Source organism: Camellia sinensis, chromosome 13 (genome assembly GCF_055761805.1).
Source record: "Camellia sinensis isolate YWXY chromosome 13, ASM5576180v1, whole genome shotgun sequence".
Classification (NCBI taxonomy): Eukaryota; Viridiplantae; Streptophyta; class Magnoliopsida; order Ericales; family Theaceae; genus Camellia; species Camellia sinensis.
Window position 1 is genome coordinate 66,398,829 of NC_138973.1, and position 23,224 is coordinate 66,422,052.

The 23,224-nt window shown below is 40.1% G+C and overlaps 1 protein-coding gene and 1 non-coding gene across 5 annotated transcripts; one reads left to right on the plus strand and one right to left on the minus strand.

Annotated features, from left to right (window-relative positions):
- Nucleotides 1-5,206: 5,206 nt before the first annotated feature.
- Nucleotides 5,207-5,698, plus strand: LOC145805452 (uncharacterized). The gene has a single exon (XM_082900590.1). It carries the CDS (start codon nucleotides 5,207-5,209, stop codon nucleotides 5,696-5,698), a length of 492 nt encoding a protein of 163 aa, XP_082756716.1.
- Nucleotides 5,699-16,254: 10,556 nt separating this feature from the next.
- Nucleotides 16,255-20,110, minus strand: LOC114264047 (uncharacterized). Of its 4 annotated transcripts, XR_014348940.1 has the most exons (5): nucleotides 19,732-20,110; nucleotides 19,171-19,413; nucleotides 19,022-19,083; nucleotides 17,988-18,377; nucleotides 16,255-16,613 (listed from the first exon to the last, which is right to left on the minus strand). It is a non-coding gene; the product is annotated as an uncharacterized LOC114264047 (transcript). The 4 variants fall into 4 exon arrangements; XR_014348939.1 differs by lacking the exon at nucleotides 19,022-19,083; XR_014348938.1 differs by lacking the exon at nucleotides 19,022-19,083 and having other exon boundaries at nucleotides 19,147-19,413.
- Nucleotides 20,111-23,224: the final 3,114 nt, after the last annotated feature.

The following is a 23,224-nucleotide window of genomic DNA, read 5'->3' on the forward strand; positions in this document are numbered from 1 at the left end:
GTACCTTCGGCCCCGCTGCCATTTCAAATAATGTCGGTGTCATGATCATCTGGAGTTGCTGAGGGAAAGAGAAGACCGAGGCAATGAAGTTGCTGAGGCAATACTTGCAGCACCCAAGTTGCGGAGGCATTCTGTCAGCGTCGCTATCTCTAATATCTTCAGTCATGCCGTCTGAACTTGCCACGGGAAACGACTACCGCAGCAACTACTACTGTAGCAACTACTACCACAGCAACTAAGTTACAGAGGGAATACCCTGCTAAGGTGATAGTAGCTTTTGAGGGAGGTTTCCCTCTGCAAGTAGAGGCTAATGCTTGGCGCTGATAGCAGGTCCCAAAGCATTGCTAGCCTAGGGCTGATAGCAGGCCCCATAGTTTGTTAACTTGGCACTGATAGCAGGCCCCAAGACTTACTGGTTGGAGTTGATAACAGGCCCAGAAATACCAGTTTACCGCGGCAACCCCGTGAAGATAGGAGCAGGGTAGCCCGAACATAAGGGACTCCCTTCCATTGCCCAAGTCATGGACTTGCCTTAGTTGCACAAGCAGGACTAAGGAAGCTCCCTCGGGCTTGGTATTAAGGCATAACATGGCTGATAGCGGGCTTGGCTGTGGCTTTCGCCCTGAAAAGCTGGGGGAATTTGTGGTTAGGTGGCTAAGGGTGGAGGTTTCGCTGAGGTAAGCACGAACATAGTCGATAGCAGACTAATGGAGTCCTGGGAATGCATGTACTGGCCAAGTAGAATTGAGAAGGTAAGTGTAGCGGCGAGGTTCACCGCTGCAAGTGCACTTGCTGAGGTTCAAGCTGAGAAGGCAAGTGCAGAGGCAAACACTCCCGCCGCAACTACACTTGCTGAGGCTCAAAAAGGTTGTTGCGGAGGCAAACAGATAGTACACAGTACATGCAGAGGGACACGTGGCACCTTCAGCCTGGTGGCTCAAGGCAGAATATTCCATGTGATCTTCCAGGACACATGTCTTCTCTCTATTTGGCCACTTGGTGTCTTTTTGGCACCAAGGAAAAGTCTATAAATAGGGCCTATTTCCCAAGGTTCAGCAAGATGAATTTTGGAAATTTGGGGGAGATGCTGCCCAATTTGGTACTGCCATACACTTCTTTTTGAGCCACTTGCTTCACCCTCACCCAGCTACATACTCTCTAATTCCCAGATAGTTGCTGCCGTTCATTCTTAAGCCATTTCCATCATCAATGGACCATTAGCATAGTTTTGCCTCTCTAATCACCCCTCTAATCTTGAACCCCCTACATTTCTGGCGACTCCACTGGGGAGACGGCTTTGTTGATGGTTCATACCCGTAGTGGCTTACACACTTCACTGGAAAAAATGGCAGAAGATGAAGTTCAGCAACTCCCACGACAGCAAGGCTTTGCCAATGGCGGAGCAGCACATGCGGAAGACCATGACCACAGTATCGTGGTTGAGGCAGTTCAGTCACTACAGGATACGCAGAGGGAGATCCTGGCAGCTTTACAAACTCTCACTGAGGCCATTATGGCCATGGTTGCTAAACCAGTTCCAGTGCAAGCACCCCCACCTGTAGCAGTCCCAAACCCAGCACCTAACTTGTTCCCTGAGGTTTGGGCTTCGATCTAGGTGCCTTTGGTGGTGCCTTAAGCGAACGGTACAGTCGCTGGTTCAGTTACCCAGGAGCAAACTGGACCATTCCAACCCACTCACTTTGTTACTCTAGCCGATGTACAAGCTATGCTCGAGCAAGAGCGCAGCAAGAAACAATTGCCATCTCTCCCAGACCCAGATGTGAAGCCCACATACTCTCAAAGACATTGACCATGCCCTACCCAACTGGGCATACGGTGCCCAAGTTTATTAAGTTTGATGAAAAACAAGGCAATGCCAGAGAACACGTGGTCAGGTTCATTGAAACTCTTGGTGTCCATGGCAGTGACCACCCTCTGCGCCTTCGGGAGTTCTCTAAATCACTTACTGAAAGAGCTTATAGTTGGTATGTGAACTTGGTTCCCAACTCGATCAAGAGTTGGGAGGAGATGGTGAACAAGTTCCACACGAAGTTCTTCCAAGTCTAGGAGAGAGTTACAACCCTCACACTTGGGCGAGATGTCCAAAAAGAAGGTGAAGATATACTGAACTATGCTAAGCGGTTCCAAGACAAGGCTATTGACTGTCATAAACCAGTGGATGAAGCTCACTTAGTCAGCATATGTGTGGAGGGTGCCATACGCAACTACAAGATTTTCTTGGTGAACCAGAATCTGCCTACCTTTTTTGCTTTGATTGAGGCAGCTAGAAATCTTAGTACCACTGGTCCTTTATACAGATCTCGTGACAGCCACCGCTACTCCCGCAGTAGTAGAGTTTCTGCAGTAACCTCCACAGGAGGAAGCCGTTCGCAAGCAGAGGCTTCGTCCTCTCGAAAGAGGAAGAGTTATGAAGACAAGAATCCATATCCTTGCAGCCTTGAGAACGTTAAGGCCTTGGTTAAAGAATGGGTCGCTGATGGTGAACTTACTTTACCTCCGGTTGAGGTTACTCCAACCAAGAAGGATAAAGAAAGCCTAGATTATTGTGTCTATCACAGAACCACCAGACACCCTACCAGGGACTGTTGGACGTTAAAAAATATCTTCAAAAAGAAAGTTGACATGAATGAGTTGAAGTTCAAAGATGCCGGTAATCATGACGTACGAAAAGACCCTTATCCTAACCACAAGGAGAAGGGGAAGAATGTACACATGATCAGCTACCTTGGGCCTGTGCGCGATCAAGTGCACATGGCGTCTTACTATGATGAGTTAGAAGAAATTGCAACTGGCCAACTCCCTGAAACAACACTTGCAGAGGCGAAATTCGCAGAGGATACTCATGCTCAAGCCTTGCAAAATTTTGTTAAGTTTTGCACTTTCTTTGACCAATTGGAACTGAGCCAAGCCGCCAAGATGGAAGCAACAAAGTCTCTCATCACCATCTCTAAAGTGCACCATGCTGAAGTTGTTGAGGCCAAGGACTATGTGCCTCGACGTATCCAGGAAGATTATAGGGCCATTACCTTTTCAGAGGCAGACAGAGCATACCCATTTCCCCATAACCGACCTCTTTTTGTCACAGCTTATATCAATGATGAGGAGTTCAAGCGTGCTTTCCTCGATGGTGGGGCGTCCATAAATATCATTACCACTAACACCTTCGCAAAGGATGGCATCCAGGAGTCTAGAGTGGTTCGCCAACCCATTACTGTAACCGGTTTTGGTGGTGAGAAAAAGGTCATTAAGGGCCATGTTGTGGTGGACTTAGCAGTTGGCGAGATTCGTTTCGCAACCAAATTCCATGTGATTGAAGCAGACACAAACTACCACATGATACTTGGCTGAGCCTAGATGCACGGATATGGGGCTATCCCGTCCATCTATTACCAATGTGTGAAGGCAAAGTTGGGAGAGCACATAGTTACCATAAACGAGTCTGAAAAGCCATTTGGAGTGGAAGAGGCACACTACTCGGATGTAGTTTTCTTTACTGAGTTGTCCATGGATGAAGCTCCAAGGACTGGTAAAATTGCATGGGCAAAATTACCAAAGTGGGAAGACATTCGAGATGTAGAGGTTGCTCCAGAAAGCAGTGGACAGAAAAGGAACAGCGAATCCACAAGTCCTCCGCCCAAGATTGTCAAGGTACGTAAGGGCGGCAAGACAGTTTACTACCTATGACGGTCTTGGGGTCAAACTTCATACCCTGGGAGGATAGCCCAGAGACAAATAAATGTGACAGAAGTGAGTCCCAAGAAGGATTGGTGGAGACGCCTGAGCCCGCCCCTGAATGCATGTAAGATAGACCCAAACCCCAACAAGAGGTACTCGCTGATGTCAACCTTAGTGAGTTACTTGGGCAGAGCAAGCCGATGTTTGTTAGTGCTACAATGGCTCCAGCAGCTAAGGCAGAATTGATAGCACTACTAAAGCAATACAGTGATGTCTTCGCTTGGACATATGATGAGATGCCTGGTCTTGACCCATCCCTTGTCACTCATCATTTGGACATTTTTCCCAATTCTAAACCGATCAAGCAGCACGCTCGAAAGTATCACCCTGATCTTGAAACAAAGATTAAAGTTGAGGTAGAAATGTTGCAGAGGGCCAAGTTCATTGAGCCTATATAATACCCAACTTGGCTAGCAAATATTGTTCCTATACAAAAGAAGAACGGTCAGATCAGGGTCTGCGTAGACTTTCGTGACCTGAATAAGGCTTGCCCGAAAGATGAGTTTCCATTGCCCCATGTTGATACACTTGTCGATTCAACTGCGGGCCATTAGATGTTCTCCTTCATGGATGGGTTCAGTGGTTATAACCAGATCAAATGGCAGCAGAAGATGCAGAAAAGACAGCTTTCAGGACATCCTTGGGAAATTTTTTCTATACGATGATGCCCTTCGATTTGAAAAACGCAGGGGCAACCTACCAACGGGCTATGATTGCAGTGTTCCATGACATGTTACATCATGAAGTGGAAGTATTTGTAGATGATCTGGTGGTCAAGTATGCTAAGGCAAACTGCCATCTCTGCGACTTGGAAAAGGTTTTTCAACGCTGCCGCCAATTCTGCCTCAAGATGAACCCTCTCAAGTGTGCTTTTGGAGTTACTGCTGGCAAGTTCCTTGGCTTCCTTGTACACCAACGAGGGATCGAAGTAGATGGGAATAAGGTCAAGTCAATCATGGAGATGCTGCCGCCACACTCTCAAAAGGCTTTGAAGAAATTCCTAAGCAAGGTGTCATACCTCAGAAGGTTTATTCCAGCCCTTGCTGAGATAACCTTTTCCTTTGGGACACTGCTGAAAGGGAATCACAAGTTTGAATGGTTGCAAGCACACAAATAGGCATTTGATACGGTGAAGAAAACATTTATCTCACCACTTACAATGATTGCCCCACAACCTAAAAAACCTCTGCTACTATACCTGACCTCTACTCCTTGGTCTATTGGAGCCCTACTTGTCCAAGACATGGATGGAATTGAGAAGCCAGTCTATTACATAAGTCGCAAAGTCAATGATGCCGAGTCACGATATACTCCAATTGAGAGACATTGTTTAGCCTTAATTTTTACAGCGCAGAAGTTGCGCCACTACTTCTTGGCACACCCGATCTAGGTTTTGACCCGGAGTGATCCAGTCTGCTACTTGCTAAGCAAGTCCGCTCTGACTGGGAGAATGGCAAGATGGCTCTTGGCTTTAGCAGAATATGATATTGCTTGTATCACTCCTAAGGCTATTAAGAGCCAAGCACTCGCAAACCTACTGGCCCAGTTCCCATCTGGTGAACATGAACCTGCAGAGGTACCTCTACCAGGTGAATTCCATGTCTTAGCAGCTGCAGTTGAAACTTATTGGGACTTAAAATTTGATGGAGCTTCCAGAGCTGGGAAATGTGGAGTTGGTGTCACACTAACCAGTCAAGAAGGAGAGAAGTTTCATCTATCATATAAGCTTGATTTTGAGTGTTCAAACAACGAGGCTGAGTATGAAGCGTTGATACTGGGCCTGATAGCTGCCCGAAAGAAGGGCCTCCGTAAGTTGAGAATCTGGGGCGACTCCAAGTTAGTTGTCAAACAAACAATGGGTGATTTCGTTTTGAAGGAACCTCTGTTAGCCCTATATCGCACTGTAGTCCAAAAGTTTCTTGCTCAGTTTGACGATGTCTAAATCCAGCATACCCCTTGAGCACATAACCCTTTTCCTGATGCCTTGGCTAAATTGGCGGCAAAGGTGGAGATACCAGACGATAGTATAGCCATCGTCATTAAGAAAATGACAACACCAACAGTGCTAACTGAAGAACATGCAGAGCAAGATGTTGAGGGGTGGAAAGAAGGTATAATCCAGCAGCTGAAAACTGGCCAGGGAGCAATCAAACCAGCAGAACTTGCACCATTTATGCTCCTCAGAGGAGAGTTGTATTTTCACGGTCCCAACAACTTGTTGGCAAGGTGCGGTGGTAGGCAAGAAGTAACTGACAAACTTAAGCAGATCTATGCTAAGTCTTGTGGAGATGGAGATATCAGCCTATACCGACGAATACGGAGGCAAGGGTACTATTGGTCAGAGATGGAAAAGGAAAGTGTCGAATTGCAGAGGCAATGCGCAAAATGTCAGTCCCATCCTAAGGAAGAGGAAGCCCATTTCTTAAGCAGTGAAGAATGGAGGTAGCCATATATTGACCAAGGCAAGCTATACCGAAGAAGCTTCGAAGGGGAACCTTTAGCATGTTTTTCAAAAGATGAGGCAAACGATGTGTTGAGGGAAGCCCACAAGATAGAGCATCAAGGAGGGCAGCGCCTATATAGACATCTCATTCACCTCGGCTACTACTGGCCAACAATGGAAGAGGATGCTAAAAACTTTGTGAGGAGATGCCAATCCTGTTAGAAGTTTGGGAATTTGATACATGTACTGGCAGTTGAACTGCATAACATCAAGACTCCTTATCCGTTCCATACTTGGGCATTTGACTTGGTAGGTCCTATAGTGCAGTAGTCCAAAGGATACATATGGATACTTGTAGTAACCGAAGTTAGCACCAAGTGGGTAGAAGCTATACTAATGAGGAAGGCAGATGGGGCAGGGGTAGCCAACTTCATTAGAGAGAACATAATCTGCAGGTTTGGCATATCCAAAGTGATGCTGTCTGACAATAGAACTCCTTTTGTAAATCGCCATGTGGGAAGACTGCTGGATGCCTACCAAATTAAGCATCATAAGTCTAGTCCATACTATCCCCAAGGGAACGGACAAGCTGAGGCGACCAACAAAGCCCTCATTCGAATACTGAGCAAGATGATGGATGAAGCATAAGGCACATGGTCTGAACAACTCCCTATAACACTCTGGGCATATAGAACGTCAAGAAGAAAGCCAACTCAGGCAATCCCATTTTCCCTAGTATATGGGTCTGAAGCTGTGTTACCAGTTGAGTTGGCAGTACTGTTAGCAAGAATGGCTATGTCAGCGCACTTAGTTCCAGACAGTAGGAAGAATGACATCAAAGTAGTTGAAGAAATAAGAGATCGGGCCTCACGGGCAATGGAAAAGTATCATTAATCCATAACTCGTGCCTACAATCAATCTATTCAACACAGAAAGTTCAAAGAAATGGACTTAGAATGGAAGACAGTGAATGCAATCATGAGGGGGTAGCCAATTCCCAAGTTCTCACCCAGATGAGAAGGCCCCTACAAAGTTGCTGAGGCAAGCAGCAGCGGGTACTACAAGTTGACAAGAATAGATGATGGATTCAAAACTGGCTCTGTCAACGCCAATTATGTTAAAGAATATTTTCCTTAATTTCTTTTGAAAAGAGTTGTAAGTTTCGGTGTTAATACTTCTAAAGCAAAGTGTAAAGAAATGGTCGTACACTTAGTGGACATATAAAGTTTTCCATACTTAGTGAAAGTTTATCCTTGTAAAAGCTTAGTCGTAATGAAATTTTACACTTGTAAAGAGCTTGCCTTATCTTTAGAAGCTATGTGAAAGCAATGTAAGGGAAGCAATGAAATGAAACTCAAGAGTATTACCAAGCATCCATACTTTTTTCATTGAAGTCAAACTTTCAGAACATGATTACAGTGTTTGAAAAAGAAGTTATGACAGAAAAAAAAGAGAAGAAAAGACGCACCAAGTGCGATGCAACAACAAAATAAAGAAAAATGGAAAAAACCGTAGCAACGTCACAAAATTACATCAAACTAAATCCTTCAAAAGGGAGTCCATCAGAGTTACATCTTGAGGCAATTGGGCAACCAATGCAAAGTCCTTCTCTTTGAGTCGAGCCAGGTTCTGCCGGTGCTGCTCCAGGGCACCCTTGCACTCCATAATAGTTTCCTCCAGGGACGCGATGATCGCCACATTGTCAGTGTGCTCAAGGAAGCCATTAACCGTCTGGAGCCTAGCTTTCATCGATGATAAGTCAAAACCACTCCTCTCAAAGTCGCTCAGATTGGCCTCGACACTCTCCACGAACTTGCTAAGAGTGGTTAGGATTTGTTTGGTGGCAAGATCATGAATAAAGCCAGCAAGTGACTCCAGTAGTGCCGTCTGAACTATTGATCCAGGGACATTAAAGGCGGTAAAGGTGTCCGGATACAGTGTTTGGATATGGGCAAGGGTTGTAGCAACTTCGAAGGAACCAGTAACTTAGGAAGGATACTTTCTCTGAGGACCGATGAGACTCTCTCACATCACCGCCCGCTTTGATCACTGGAGGGAGGCTGACGGAGCGATCGAAGGTCTAAGGGCGGCGCACCTTCCCTGAAGATGACTGCCCAGCGGCAATGGAGTGAGTAGATGCTGGCTGACGACCGGGTGAACTGGCCTCACGAGAAAGACCAAAATTGCCTGCACCATTGCGTCGTTCCAAAAAAAGGTCGTTTATCTAATAATCCCCAACATTCAGATTTGGAATAGCAGTAGTATCCATCCCAGTATAAAAGTCACGAGACATCCCAAGGTCAGCTGGCACCTCTGGAAAATGGGTGGGGTACAAGTCTGCCAGCTATCCAGAGGTCGCCGAAACAACTGGATCAGAGGCCCCGGCAGTAGTAGTAATAGTGTGGGCGGCTAAAGTGACAGCTACCTCTGCAAGCTTGTCTAAGTCCAGAGGGGTCACAACAAAGATAGTAGAAGCAGCCACTACACTTGCACTCTCTCCAGCCGCTTGAATGTCTGAGAGTGGAGTTTGTTGAATTAGCAGGGACTCAGTAGATTGGGAGAAACCACCAGATGCAGCTCCAAGGGTAGGTGGTACAACTTCCAGCGGCTCTCTCATGCTGCGATTTCCTCTAGGGGTCTCAGGTACAAAGTCATCCCCACCAACAAAAGAACGGCCAAAGTGCATAGAGTTAGAAGGATGCAGAGGCTTTAAACCATCAGCGGCTATATCACCCGTTGCAACTTCCATAGCGGGGGGAACTTGCACGTTGTTCGCAGTCTCCACAACTGGCTCAGCCTCAGCCTCAGCAATCGGATCACCTCCCACAATTGGTTCCTCTTCAACGTCTGGAAGAACTGTCCTGCGAGTCTTGAATTTTGTTACCCTAGTCGCAATGAGGAGGTTGTCATCATCTTCTATGTTTAAAGAAATGCCGATGACAGTAGAAAAACCCCCTGGATCGGAGGGCAATATGCTCCGTGGCCCCTAAAAGAAGAAGAAGATCATGAGGTTATTATAGTAAACATGATAAGTACAAGGAGATAATACAGAAAAGTACTTGTCTAAATATGCATACCTTTCATAACCTCTTTCTGTTGGGCAAGGCATGTGCCTCGGGAATTGATGTCGTTGCTGTTTGGGCTGCCCTTAGCCTGGAACGGGTCATGCGTACTGTTGCACTCACTTCAGGGGGAGCAATCTACAAGGGTTGAACAGACATCGCCCCAGACGGATGAGGCTCCTCCACAACGCGCGAGGACAGAAGCTTGAAGCGACAGAATATGCTAGATTGTTTCCCTCAACCAGAAGGTAAGGGAAAGGAAAGGTCGGGCTGCAGGATAGGCTCTATTGTTGGGACGACCGCGGCGCTATTGCAAAAATTGAGGAAAGTACTAAGATTGCGATGCCAGAATAGCCTGTTGTCGGGAGTACAGACACTTTCTCTCCCTGAGTGAAGGAAGCTCCATGACCTCTAAGCCCTCCACAAGTAGAGCAGTGTAGTCTCGGGTAAATCGTTGAAAACTTTGGTGGAAATTAGTATTAGGCGGAGGAGCATATGGGACCCCCTGATCCATCCCGAATTGCATAAGGACCCTGTTCGGTCGATAGACGACACTAGGCATGCCTTCTTCGTTCCACATGAGGCAGGAATCCAGGGCGAATCATGGTGGCAATAAGGAGAGAATTAGCCTGGATGCTGTCGAGATAAAAATTGATATGGCGGGACTCTGAAAAATAGAAGGTACAACAAAAATGCCTAGGAGAGGCTGAGTGAAAAGACGGAAGACGAACTCCTCCATATGGTCAACATAGTTTGAAAAAGGCCCGTTGGTACCAAGACCAGACCACCGAGAGATGAGAGGGCGGGACTGACGCATTTGCCTCGTGACAGGCCGACCCTCTGCATCTAGGATGGGGTGGCCCTCTGCATCTAAGACTTCACCAGTAAAGAAGGACTCGTGTTCCTTAGGGGTGGGACCCAATGCAGGAAATCTCTCATAGAAGAAGGCAGCCAGGAATTGAGTATGCACAAAACTCCACACGTCATAGCGGCCCATGGATCGCTCCATGTCCGAATGGTTAAGGTCAAGACGAAAGTATAAGTTACCCAGAAAGAGGGGAGTCAGAGGGATTTGGTTACCGCTGCAAAGCTTTACAGCCAAAGGAAATACCAGGGGATCGATACTTTCGGTAGGGCTACTGGGTAGGACGAAGAATGAGATAAAATAGCTGATGAACGCCCCCAAATACAAGTTACCTCGGTAGCCCGGACTAACTATGGACTCGCGGCTCTCCTCACTGATGTCCCCTACGACTGGTTGCAAGTCCTTAAAGAAATGCTTTAGCCAAGAAAGATAGGTAGTCTTATCCCTTTTGGGCCTCTCCTGGAGCAATTCCTCGGTTCTAAGGTCATACCAGGAATCAAACTTCCGCGCCTCCCGAAAGGTTGTCTGAAGAGTAGTGACAGTGACTTGTTCTACAGGGGTCAGAGACTCTGGATCAAAGGGGAAATCTTCGCGGGTGCTAAGGCGCAAGAGGACAGCAACATCTTCCAAGGTCGGGGTTATCTTCCCCTATGCCAAGGTAAAGGTGTCGCGACTCTAACGGGGGACAATCATATTTGTGTTGGTCTGCACCTTACGCACTGATAACTCTCTTGAGATTAAAATGGCGTTGAAAAGGCGAACATCACGCAGACGCTGCTCGAAGCCGCCATCTGCCATGACGTTATCGACCTAAAGGGACCAATTTGCTGGAGGGCCCGAGTGAGTACGATAGTAGATGTAAGAATATGGGAAGTCGCCACGCTTCACACAAAACCGCAGCACAGAAACCAGATTCACCATGTCTGCATCTTCTAAGGCGGCCTCCCCAAAAGGAAGCAGAGGCTCCTCTAGAGAAGGGGTGTCAGGAACAAAGTAATCAACTACCTTCCAGAAGGGGTCGGCCAACCCCCCGAAGTAAGGGGCCCGCCTCCATTCAGTAGGGGGTGGGGTAGCCTTGTCAGCAAGAAGCCTCGTGCTGAAAGAGAGTAAAGAAAGTCAAAAAGCTTTGGAAAGAGGGCACAAGGGAGAGAAGAAGACAAATGAGACAGAAAGGTATGTTGGGAAGAAGTGGGGGACCGGTGGACCCAAGGGGCATTATTTATAAAGAAAATCAGAAAAGGGTGCTAGCACACTGCCCTAGGTCCATTATGACCTGGTAGTCAAAAGGGCACCTTTTCAGAGACGACGCAACTTCTGACCTAATCGATACAACCCTTGGGCTGCCCGTTGACGTCATACTCGCGTGGGAAACAGGGAGCGTGTCTCCCATGCGTGCAGGGGGCAAAATGTAGAGGGTCAGAAATTGAACCCCAAACTAAGTATGGACTTAAGCACTAAGATCGCCCTGAGAAGGCGACCAAGGATAAGAGAGGAGCGTGGGCCAAAGCCCAAGGGAAGTGGGCCAACAAGTGGGCTGAGGCTGGTTTGACCTACCAAGGGTCCAGATGGACTCAGCGAGAAAAAATGCGCAAGTCAAGTTGCAGAGGCAACACCTGCAGCGGTGAAGTTGCCGAGGGGACATGTGCAGCGGCTTGTCTCAGCACCGCCATTCCTATTAACTTCGGTTCTACCGCCACTGGAAGTTACCGAGGGAACATGTGCAGCGGCAGAGTTGCTGAGGCACTTTGTCTCAGCGCCGCCAGTCCAAGTACCTTTGGCCCCTCCGTCATTCCAAGTAATGTCGGTGTCACGATCATCTGGAGTTGCCGAGGGAAAGAAAAGACTGAGGCAACTAAGTTGCTGAGGCAATACTTGCAGTGCCCAAGTTGCGGAGGCATTCTGTCGGCGCCGCCATCTCTAATATCTTCGGTCATGCCGTCTGAACTTGCCATGGGAAACAACTACCGCAGCAACTACTACCATAGCAACTAAGTTGCAGAGAGAATACCCTGCCAAGGTGATAGCAGCCTTTGAGGGAGGTTTCCCTCTACAATTAGAGGCTAATGCTTGGCGCCGATAACAGGTCCCAAAGCATTGCTAGCCTAGGGCTGATAGCAGGCCCCATAGTTTATTAACTTGGCACTGATAGCAGGACCCAAGACTTACTGGTTGGAGCTGATAGCAGGCCCAGAAATACCAGTTTACCACGGCAACTTTGTGAAGATGGGAGCAGGGTAGCCCGAACATAAGGGACTCCCTTTCCATTACCCAGGTCATGGACCTGCCTTAGTTGCACAGACAGGACTAAGGAAGCCCCATTGGGCTTGGTATTAAGGTACAACATGGCTGATAGCAGGCTTAGCTGTGGCCTTCGCCCTCGGAAGCTGGGGGAATTTGTGGTTAGGTGGCTAAGGGTGGAGGTTTCACTGAGGTAAGCACGAACATAGTCGATAGCACACTAATAGAGTCTTGAGAATGCATGTACTGGCCAAGTAGAATTGAGAAGGCAAGTGCAGCGGCGAGGTTCACCGCTGCAAGTGCACTTGCTGAGGTTCAAGCTGAGAAGGCAAGTGCAAAGGCAAACACTCACGCCGCAACTACACTTGCTGAGGCTCAAAAAGGTTGTTGCGGAGGCAAACAGATAGTACACAGTACATGCAGAGGGACACGTGGCACCTTCAGCCTGGTGGCTCAAGGCAGAATATTCTATGTGATCTTCTAGGACACATGTCTTCTCTCTATTTGGCCACTCAATGTCTTCTTGGCACCAAGGAAAAGTTTATAAATAGGGCCCATTTCCCAAGGTTCAGCAAGAGGAATTTTGGAGATTTGGGGGAGATGCTGCCCAATTTGGTATTGCCATACACTTCTTTTTGAGCCACTTGCTTCACTCTCACCCAGCTACATACTTTCCAATTCCCGAATAGTTGCTGCTGCTCATTCTTAAGCCACTTCCATCACCAGTGGACTATTAGCATAGTTTTGCCTCTCTAATCACCCCTCTAATCTTGGACCCCCCTACACGAACAAAATATATATTTCCAGTAACCCAAGGCCAAACGTATTAATTTGTTCGGTTACTCAATGCTATGCATTTCTAGTTTTATTTATTATTTATTTTTATTTTTTCTATATTTGTTCACTTGGAAGGATTATGTTTCTATTCATTGCAACAATGCAAGTACAATCATTTGGCTGCTGAACATCTTAAAGGGCACTCATTTGCTGGTAAATTATCTGAAAAAGAAACATCTTTGTTAGTTGGCATGTCAATTGAAATGAATGGATATCTTTAATGTGACAATAATGAAGACAATCTACAACGTACATAAAGCGACAGGTGGCTGGACAAATTTGTTTTAGTTCGGCAACATGACATTGGAGTAATCTAATTTGTATAGCAATGAGGGTGTTTGTTTGGGCTTTTTTGAGCCAACTTATGGCTTCTGGCTTTTGAAAAGTTATTTTGGACTGTTTGGTTAAACTTATTTCAAACAACTTTTGATTCTAACAGCTTATTTTAAGTAAAAAAAGCTGATTCTGAGAAGCTGCTCAACCCTTGCTTCTAATTATTTGCTTATGCTGTGGACATATTAATTTATGGTTACACTCTTAGATTTTTTTATTTTTTATTTTTTTAAAAATAGAAAAAAAACCCAAATGGACTATAGAATATTATTATTATTTTTTATGAGAAATGTAGACAAGTAGTGAATAACAAAAAATAAAAATTAAATGAAAAAGCTACTTCACAGCTTATTTAACAAACATTACTCAGCAATTTAAATCTATAATTCAACAGTTACACCAAATAGATTAACAACTTCTGATTAAAGTCATAATTTATAATCTGTTAAGCTATAATCTATAATCTATTTTAACAGCTGCACCAAACGGGGCTAATGTATCATTGAATATGCATTTTATAAACGGGTTCCAACTACTTTCTTAGCAAAGTAAAGCAAAATCATCCAATCGAATGAAAACAAATGGCTAAAAAAAATAGTTTGTCTGGTAACACGACACTGGAGTAATTCAAATTCTTTAATATTGTATTACCAAAATCTATCGGTGTAAAGAGACAAAACTGAAAGGGTTTGGAAAAGTTTTTAGTTTGTAATTAGTTTTGATAGTATAATGGGTGTAATAAGAATTACATTTTTTTTAGTAGTGTAATGAGATAGAGAGTATAAGTAGGTAAAATAGTGGTATAAGTAGAATCACTCTAACGAAAAATTTAAAATGACCTAATTACCCCTCTCTTTTTTTGCCTATTCCTTTTGTCTTCTACTTCTATATCTTGTATTATGCAATTAATTGTAATTTAATCACATATTAATCAATTAAATCACACATAATTAATTAATTTTGTCTAACTTTTTAGCATTATTTCTCATTTATTCTGATGTTGCTGTTGCGTTATTTAGTAAATATAATATATATTATGTTTACATATATGCAATTAATTTTAATTTAATCACATATTTACCAATTAAATATCGTATGATTACTTAATTTATCTAGCTTTTGGACTTTATTCTAATATAATCTCATATTTAATTATATAATAAATATAATATATAATATGTTTATATATCAGTGTAGATGCACACAGTGCATACGTGCGTATACACACAGTGGGTTCGCAAATTAATATCTAAATACCTTAGATACACATACATATATAAACATTATATATATATATATATATATGTTGGTTTATTTTTCCTACAAAGGAAAATATTATAAATGTGAGCGTGCCAGTAACGATTGAAAAATCCTTACAGATTAAATTCAAGCCAATTATCAAGCGATTGTATTAACAGTTCTTTTGTCTCAATGAAGAGGACCTCAAAATTGTCAAGTGTGGAGAAAAGAAAAATTAACAGAAGGAGGAGGGAGACAAAAAAAGATGATTGAGTGAACAATCAAGGTGATTGAGTAAATAATCAAAGTAACAATTATTTACCTCTACTACTATGCCCTTAAAAGGAAGTGCATAAAATGCTTCGAAAAGGAAGTGCGTAAAATAAATGCTTCAAAAAAAAAGTGCATAAAATAAAATGTAGGAAATATAAATGACAAGAAAAATCGAAATCAATTGTTTTTGATTTGAGTTCCATACTTTTACAATGTAGCCATGGATAGCTATTTATAGGAAAATATTTGTTGGAAAAAACTACCTAAAACTACCCACTCTTCTACTTCATTCATTTCATACTCCATGATCTTCCATAACTTCCTTCAACCTCCATTTCATATTTCATGCTTTCCACTTTGTTCTCCATCATCTTTCCACATTTCATAACTTCTCATAACCTCCAAATGAGTAGGAGGGTGCCACATATCTTGCAATTATATAAATAATAAATAATAAATTTGTAAATTTATGGTGCCAACAATGTACACTGCAGGAAATGACAGTTTTGGCGACCAAAATATTGGTCGCCGAAAGTCCCATTTTCGGTCGCCGAATGTAATTAGCGACTAAATTTTTTTGTCACCAAGTTCGTCGCCTATACCCTTTCGGCGATAGTATTGGCGACTAAACTATTTTTGGTCGCCGAAAGTTAAACATTTGGCTACTAAACTTTGGTTAGTCGGGAAAGGTGATCTTTTGATGACTAAATTATTGGTCGCCGAAATTGAACTTTTAGCTACTAAACTTTGGTCAATCGGCAAAGGTATCTTTTGGAGACTAAAATATTAGTCGCCAAAAGTTCTCACAGAAAACTAAATTAAACTATTAGAGATTAAAATTTTAGTCGCTAATAGAATACGTACATTTAGCGACCAAACACTTTAGTCGCCAAAGGATGACATGTTTTTAGTGACTAAAATATTTAACCGGCAATTAAACTTCCCTCATTTTGATTTGTTTTAGCTACTATGTGGTTTGGTCACAAAAAGCCATTTGGTTATTTTTTGCTACTAAATTGTTGGTCGCCAAAACATTTGCTTATATTTTTGGCTACCAACATATTTAGTCATCAAATACTATATTGATTTTTTTTTTTTTTTAATTTCTGAACCACCTGTATCCATTATTAGTGCAACCTGTACCCTGTATAAACAATATAATCCATCAATACTGAATATATTATCAACCATTCAACAACGTGCACACATTTCACTTCCAACCATCCAAAATATTTATATTCAACGTCCAATTCTAAATCTAATACAAATTCCATACGAACCAAGTATAATTCAGCCCCAATAATTTAATTCCATACATAATAGAGGATTAACCAAATTTAATATCCAAAAGAAAATCTATACCGCACCAAAAATTTATTCTGTACCGCCCCAAAAACTAATTTGTACCACGTCCAATGCTAATTTCTATCGGGCCAAATTTTGGATATTTACCACGCTAAAAAACTAATTTGTATGAACCACTATATATATGGACGATGATATAAAAATAATGCCCTTCTGTACTTGTCAAAAAAAGTCATATCCACATTTGTACGTCAAAAACCATCTGCAAAAAAAAAAAAAAAATCATTAGTATTGACTAAATATTGGCTAATATAAAATTATAAAAAAAACATACAAAACTTGAAATTAAGTAATCATTTCAAATTAATCATTAGTTTTGCATACTCGAATATATATGAAATAAAATTTTTGATGTTCAATCTGAGTACATACAACATATGAATCTAGTTGTTTTATTTGATGTTGCTAATAAATTGATGTTGCTATAAAAGTAATCCTAATAATAACTGGAAATTCAAACACTTGAATCTAGTTGCTCTATTTGATGTTCAATTTGAGTACATACAACATAGATTAATATATACATATTAGTCCTTCAAGAACCCATAATAACTGAAACATCAGTTAAAAAAAAACATACTACAAACCCATATGTGCTACTCTCTATTGGCATTCCATAAATCATGAACCAAGCAGCATTACAAATGCATCCCAAAACTTTGAATAATTGGATTTTAAGGTTTAATAGCAACACAAAGATATGAAACTAGTATAGTCAAGTGTATGCCATAGATATAAGGAAAAGGAGCCTAAAACAGATACACATTGATAATTTACAGATCGCGAAGCAGAAACTTACTCATTACATCAGTTTTTAAGAATTGTAAAATGTACTAAATTCTTTAAACTTAAAGAATTGTAAAATATTCCATTTTAGTTCAGACATAAAAGCGTGAGTAGCGTCTACCTATCAATTCCAGAATTCTCTAGCGCACTATTCTATAAAGTATGAGCAGTGTCTACCTATTATATGAAATTTCCATGCAATTCAGAACATATTTATCATTCACACACTACGCTAAATGAATTTCTCCACTTCATCGACTTTGCTTTAACTATATTAGCAATGTTCATAAATGGTCGATTCATGATAACAATGGCCACTTTAGCTGTTACCTAGGCATAATTTTCCATAATGTGACTCAATAATACCACATCATCTTTGTTTATCTTGTACCTCTATTCTCCTCTTCTTCAATGTGATTAACACTAACTTGGCTCAAAGATTAGTTGTTCAACACATTTGAAAAACTTGGCTCAAATTCTTAGGCTGTTACATTAGCGAATCAGACAGGTTTAATTTTCATTCTAACCTATCTGTTCAAACAATACAAGTCAATAAATCTCATAACAAATAAGTGAAGCATCTTAGACGAGAAAACTAATATACTTTAATTACTTATGATTCTTAGCCAATCATATTGATAAATCTTAGGTTGCAATTTGTCCTACTTGATCGAAGCCCAACCATACATTACATGTTAAGATTACATTACAGAAATAAGTTCATACCACTCTGCAAGGTTTCAACAAGAAAGAGGTTCAAAATTTTCAATGAAACATTTATACTACTTACTTTTCAACAATGGAGCAAATTTTGGCAGTAAGATCTCCTTTGAAATCTTGATCACTTACTTCCAGATATTCAATAAGCTCTTTTTTTAGAGACTTTACATTGCTTTCATTTACAAAAAGATACACAAGTTCAAGGGCCCTTTTCCGAATAGAACCATTTGAATCCTGAAAAATATATAAGCAAAGTCAAGATAACAAGAATGCACCACAGTCAAGGGGTATGCATAAATTTAATGCTCATATTGTTGTCACGGTTTGACAGGAATCTTCCCAAAATATTGATGGCAAGCATCCGCAAGCCGCTGTTATCTTCAATGCTCATAATTGTTTCAACACATTCATATAAAATGGCATTCCCAGCATTTTTGTTCGACTTAGTTTTTGTTGCAACCTGGAAAAAGAATACAACAATGTCACTAGTACCATCAGACTTTGTCCTATGAACAAGGTACATTCTCTGCATTCATGTTCAAGATAAATATGCTCATCTACTTTGAGATTGTAAGAGAAACAATAGAAAAATAATGATATTCACACTCCACTTTTAGCCTCACCCTCCACTTGGGAGAGGCAAAGCACAAACAAAGGAGTGTGGTAAGCTTAAAGTGTAGTATAAATATCATTGCCATAGAAAAATGTTACATATAACTGATTAGAGCATGCATCATCAAGTCAAAAGAGAGAGAGAGTATTCATCAATCATGTGAAGCATAAAAAAACATACGAATGCACATCTTTGCAAGACCACAGGATAATTTATTTTATCGAGCATGCAAGAGCACAATCATGCATTATCAGATCAAAAGAAACAGTAGTCATCAATCACATGGAGCATAAACAAAACAAGTATGCAAGAACACAAAACAGAGAAGATTGCCATTTAGGTAATATATCTCATTGAGTATGTGTAATTGCAGACCAAGGTACTGAGCGGTTGAGAAAACAGGCAAGAATGCATGTAAATCATTTGGATAGTTACAAATCTAGATAATATGTTGAAAAATAAGCAATAAAAGAAAATAGTAAAAAAATAACCTAGATTTCATTCACCAAAAGTAGCATCATAGCGAATTGCCAATTCAACCACAAATGAATTTCTGGTTAAAAAATAAATATATAAATAATCACACAGTAATAATAAATAGTAAATAATAACATACAAGAAATTATCAATAGTTTTATACACTTTTTCAACTAATATAGCATGAATTGATTGCAGGGGCGGGGGAGTACAAATAGCAGCTGACTTGAGCAAGAATGTCGTTCATGCAATCGCTAGCATCTGCATCTCTGTGACCCAATATGCGTAAAAACCTGAGTAATCTGATATGGAGGAAAGGATCTGTAATCCCAGAGATGTCATACTTAGGTGCATATGAACTGTTCGCAACATCCTTTAAAGATTTGACCTCAGCCTTTGTGCATTTCTACAATCACATAAAGATACAATTCTAGTCACATTGAAAAATTGATCAGATAATCAAAACATGATACCCTATATTTCTAGGGGACAAAAAATCGTTCTACAACTAACAATAAAGCATGTAGTCAACTTAATTACTGAACCAACATACCAGTCCTCAAAATCTCTCTATGACATTTTTACATACACATGGTGAGCATAAATCGAAAAGATCGGAAAAGTATACTGTTCACATGTAGAGCAGGGAATTGCAACAACACCAAGTTTTAATTCCATTGAATTACATATGAAAGAGATCGGAGAAGATGTGAAGATTTATTACCCGTTGAGAAAGAGATCGTCATAGAGGAGCATGCGAGCGTTAGGGTGGAGAGGGTCGGACCCCTAAATCTGGTGGCGGACAGAGGGAGAGGAGTTGCCGGAAGAGCTGCTAGGAGGAGAAGAGAGAAAGAGGGGAAGGAATATGGTGTGGCGATTGCTGCCGCCGTGGGGTGGTTGAAGGACGATGGTGGTTGCTTCGCCAGAGGAAATGACCTTGGCCACGAGAAATAGGATCAAGACAGTAGTGGTGGTGGTGACCTGTGGCCGCAGCCGCGCCATTGGTGGGTGGAATTGGAGGTCAATGAGAGAAGTGAGAAGACAGTAGGTCTCTCTTCTCGCTAGAGAGAGAGGAGATGGGGGAATTGATTTACCCACGGTTTGGGTTGAAAACAGAATACATATATAATTAATAATTATTTTTTTAATCCGTTTGAAATTTGAAATCTCCCTCCACATATTTTAGGTTTTTGGCGGCTAAAATATTCTTTTGTCGCTATAAATATAATTTTGGCGACCAAACTTTTGGTCGCCAAAGATAAAACTATTTTTTTTTCTTTTCATTCGGCTACTAAACAATTTTAGTAGCTAAAACTAATTGTACGGTGACAAAAATATTCTTTTATCGTTGAAAATATACTTTTGGCGACCAAATTTTTGGTCGCCAAAGATAAAAATAATTTTTTTCTTTTCATTCGGCTACTAAACAATTTTAGTAGCTAAAACTAGCTCTACAGCTACTAAAATTTCTTTTAGTCGCCAATTGTGATATTTTTTAGCTTTTTTAGTCGCCAATTGTAATATTTTTAGCTACTAAATTTTTTTTAGTCACCAATAATCAATATTCTCCGACCAAAAAAAATTAGTAGCTAAATATTTGACTTTTGCCAACTAATATTATTTTGGTAGCCAATTCCTATACTTTTGGCGACTAATTTTTTTTTAGTCGCCAAAAATGATCGCCAAAAATGTATTTTCTTGTAGTGGTATAACTATTATACATTTTGCAGATTGGGCATTGATTGGAATAAGTTATCGCCGTCCAAATTCCAAATCGTGGGTATTTGGATCAAGTTTCCATCTTATAAGAATCCATCCAAGTCCAAACGGTTTTGTTATATGTACCAATTAGTATATTAACTAGTGTACTAACATTAGTTATGACATTATTATTGACCTCTCATTATACAAATTATAAATATTAAAAATCTCTTAAATTATTTCACATCATCAATTAATACACTAATTAGTATAATAATTAGTGCATATAGTATTATTCCAGTCCAAAAGCATCATTTTACATGAACATGAATAAATTTGGTCCCAGGCAAAGGGTGTGGATGATGGGAGCTGGTGAGGGGTTGTATGTGTAAGCATAGAACTAAGAGAAGATTATATGGGGCCATAATTTCTCTATTTCTATGAGAAATTCTGTTTGTCATAGCACATCTAAAAATATATATTATTTCATAAATAAAATGGTTTATTAGTATAAAAAGATATATATATATATATATATATCTCGTTCTTTTCTCATTTTGCATTTTCTTTTTATTTTTTATTAAAAAATTTCTCCATCTTATTAGAGATTGTTTCTTTGATATTTTTTTTAAATTTTTATTTTTTATGTGTATATATATAATTTGAATATCGTATTGTACATACATGTGTGTTTCATATATAGGGTGAAAAAATATTATTTGTCTGTTGACCTCTCTAATGATAAAATCTTGGTTCTGTCCCTGTGGTTAAGGGAAGAGGAAGTGCAACGGTATTGAGGTAGCGAGAGGGGGACTGCAATGGTCACAGGGGATGGACGGAGAGGAATGACAAGTAGTAGTAGAGGTGGGTAATGCCAGAGAGGTGGCTGGAGGTAGGAGTAGAGATGAGAATTGTGTCGTAAAGTTTTCGTGTCGTTTCATATCAAGTTAAATATTTAAAACAATCCAACACTATCATGATCTGTTTAATTAATCAATTATCTTGACATTGGCGTAACTTATTTGTAATCGTGTTAACCCTAACATAACACGCTTAATACAATAAAAAAAAAATCTGAAAAATATGATGTTTTGGTTTTTAAAATCTTTTTTTCTTTTGATAAAAATTAATTAAACATAAAAATTAGTTTGCTCGAAAAACAAATACTAATTATTTTTATATTATTATTTTTTGAGGTGAATATTTTTTTTTATTTATATTTTATCAAACTAATTTAATTTATAGTTTGTAAAAAAATTCAAAGAACAATTTTAAAAACTAAATCAAACATAGTGAGTAATAATTATAACACAAAAAAATATTATAAATTAACTAAATTAAACGAAGTGAATAAAAATTATAACACAAAAAATATTAATAAACTAACAAAAGATATTATAATTATCAATTACATTGTCTCACCGTTGTAACTTGTATGCCAAGAAAAAAAAAAAAAGTTTTATGACTTTTACTTGATTAGAGAGTTCTTCAAGATTTTGGGGAGGCAAACAATTTATCAAATCACAACCGCCAGTCGATTTATCACTAATTAAGGTTGCACTTTATTAAGTATATATATTATATAGAGATTTAAGTTTCAATCTAATAGATGAGAATGAATTACTCAATATCTTATGATTACTATATTCAAGTTGTATTCGAGTTACATGCGAGTCAAGAGTAGGTTCATGTCAATGTGTCAACACGAATTTTTACATGGGTCAAACATGCCCATTTCGGGTTTCGTATGTTCAACTCAAACATGACTTATTTAATATTCCCATTTTCGGGTTATATCATATCCAAGTTCAAATAAAAAAATAATTAATCCTAACCCTCTAATTATGTGTAGGATTGAGTCATGGTAACGAGTTACATGCCAAATTTTCACCCCTGTAAGAGGGTGTGGTTATGGTTAGGGCTTTAAAATTTAGGATTATATATTGGGGACGAAGAACTAAGGGAAAATATGACTTGATATTATTTTTTGACTTTAAAATTATTTTCTTTTATGTCAACTCTACTTTTTGGCGAGTGTATCTCAAATTCTATCAAAGCTAACTGAACTACTAACAGCAATGACGCAAGTTGCAAAACGGTTTTTTGACTATTTTTAAAAGTAAGGAAGGTAAACTGCTCTAGCATTAATTCACAGGATGATAAATTGAAAATTTTCCTTATTTTTTTTAACCTCTCTTTTTTCATTGGCTAATACATGTAATTTAAATACTAAGGGCCTGTTTAGTAATCATTTTATTTTTAATTTTTAGTTTATATTTATAAAAATTTTAAAAACTGTCATAAAAACTTGTTTTATAATTTTTTTGGTTTATAAATAGTTGTCTCAGTTTATAAATTTGAGGAAAAAACGTAAATTAAAAAAATGACTTTACGTTGGTTTTTAAACAGAAATTTAAAAATTTGATTAACATTTTTTTTTCAATTAATCTTTTTTTCAAATAATTTTTTTAATTATTTTTTTTTTCAATTAAATTTTTTTTCCAAATAATAATTTT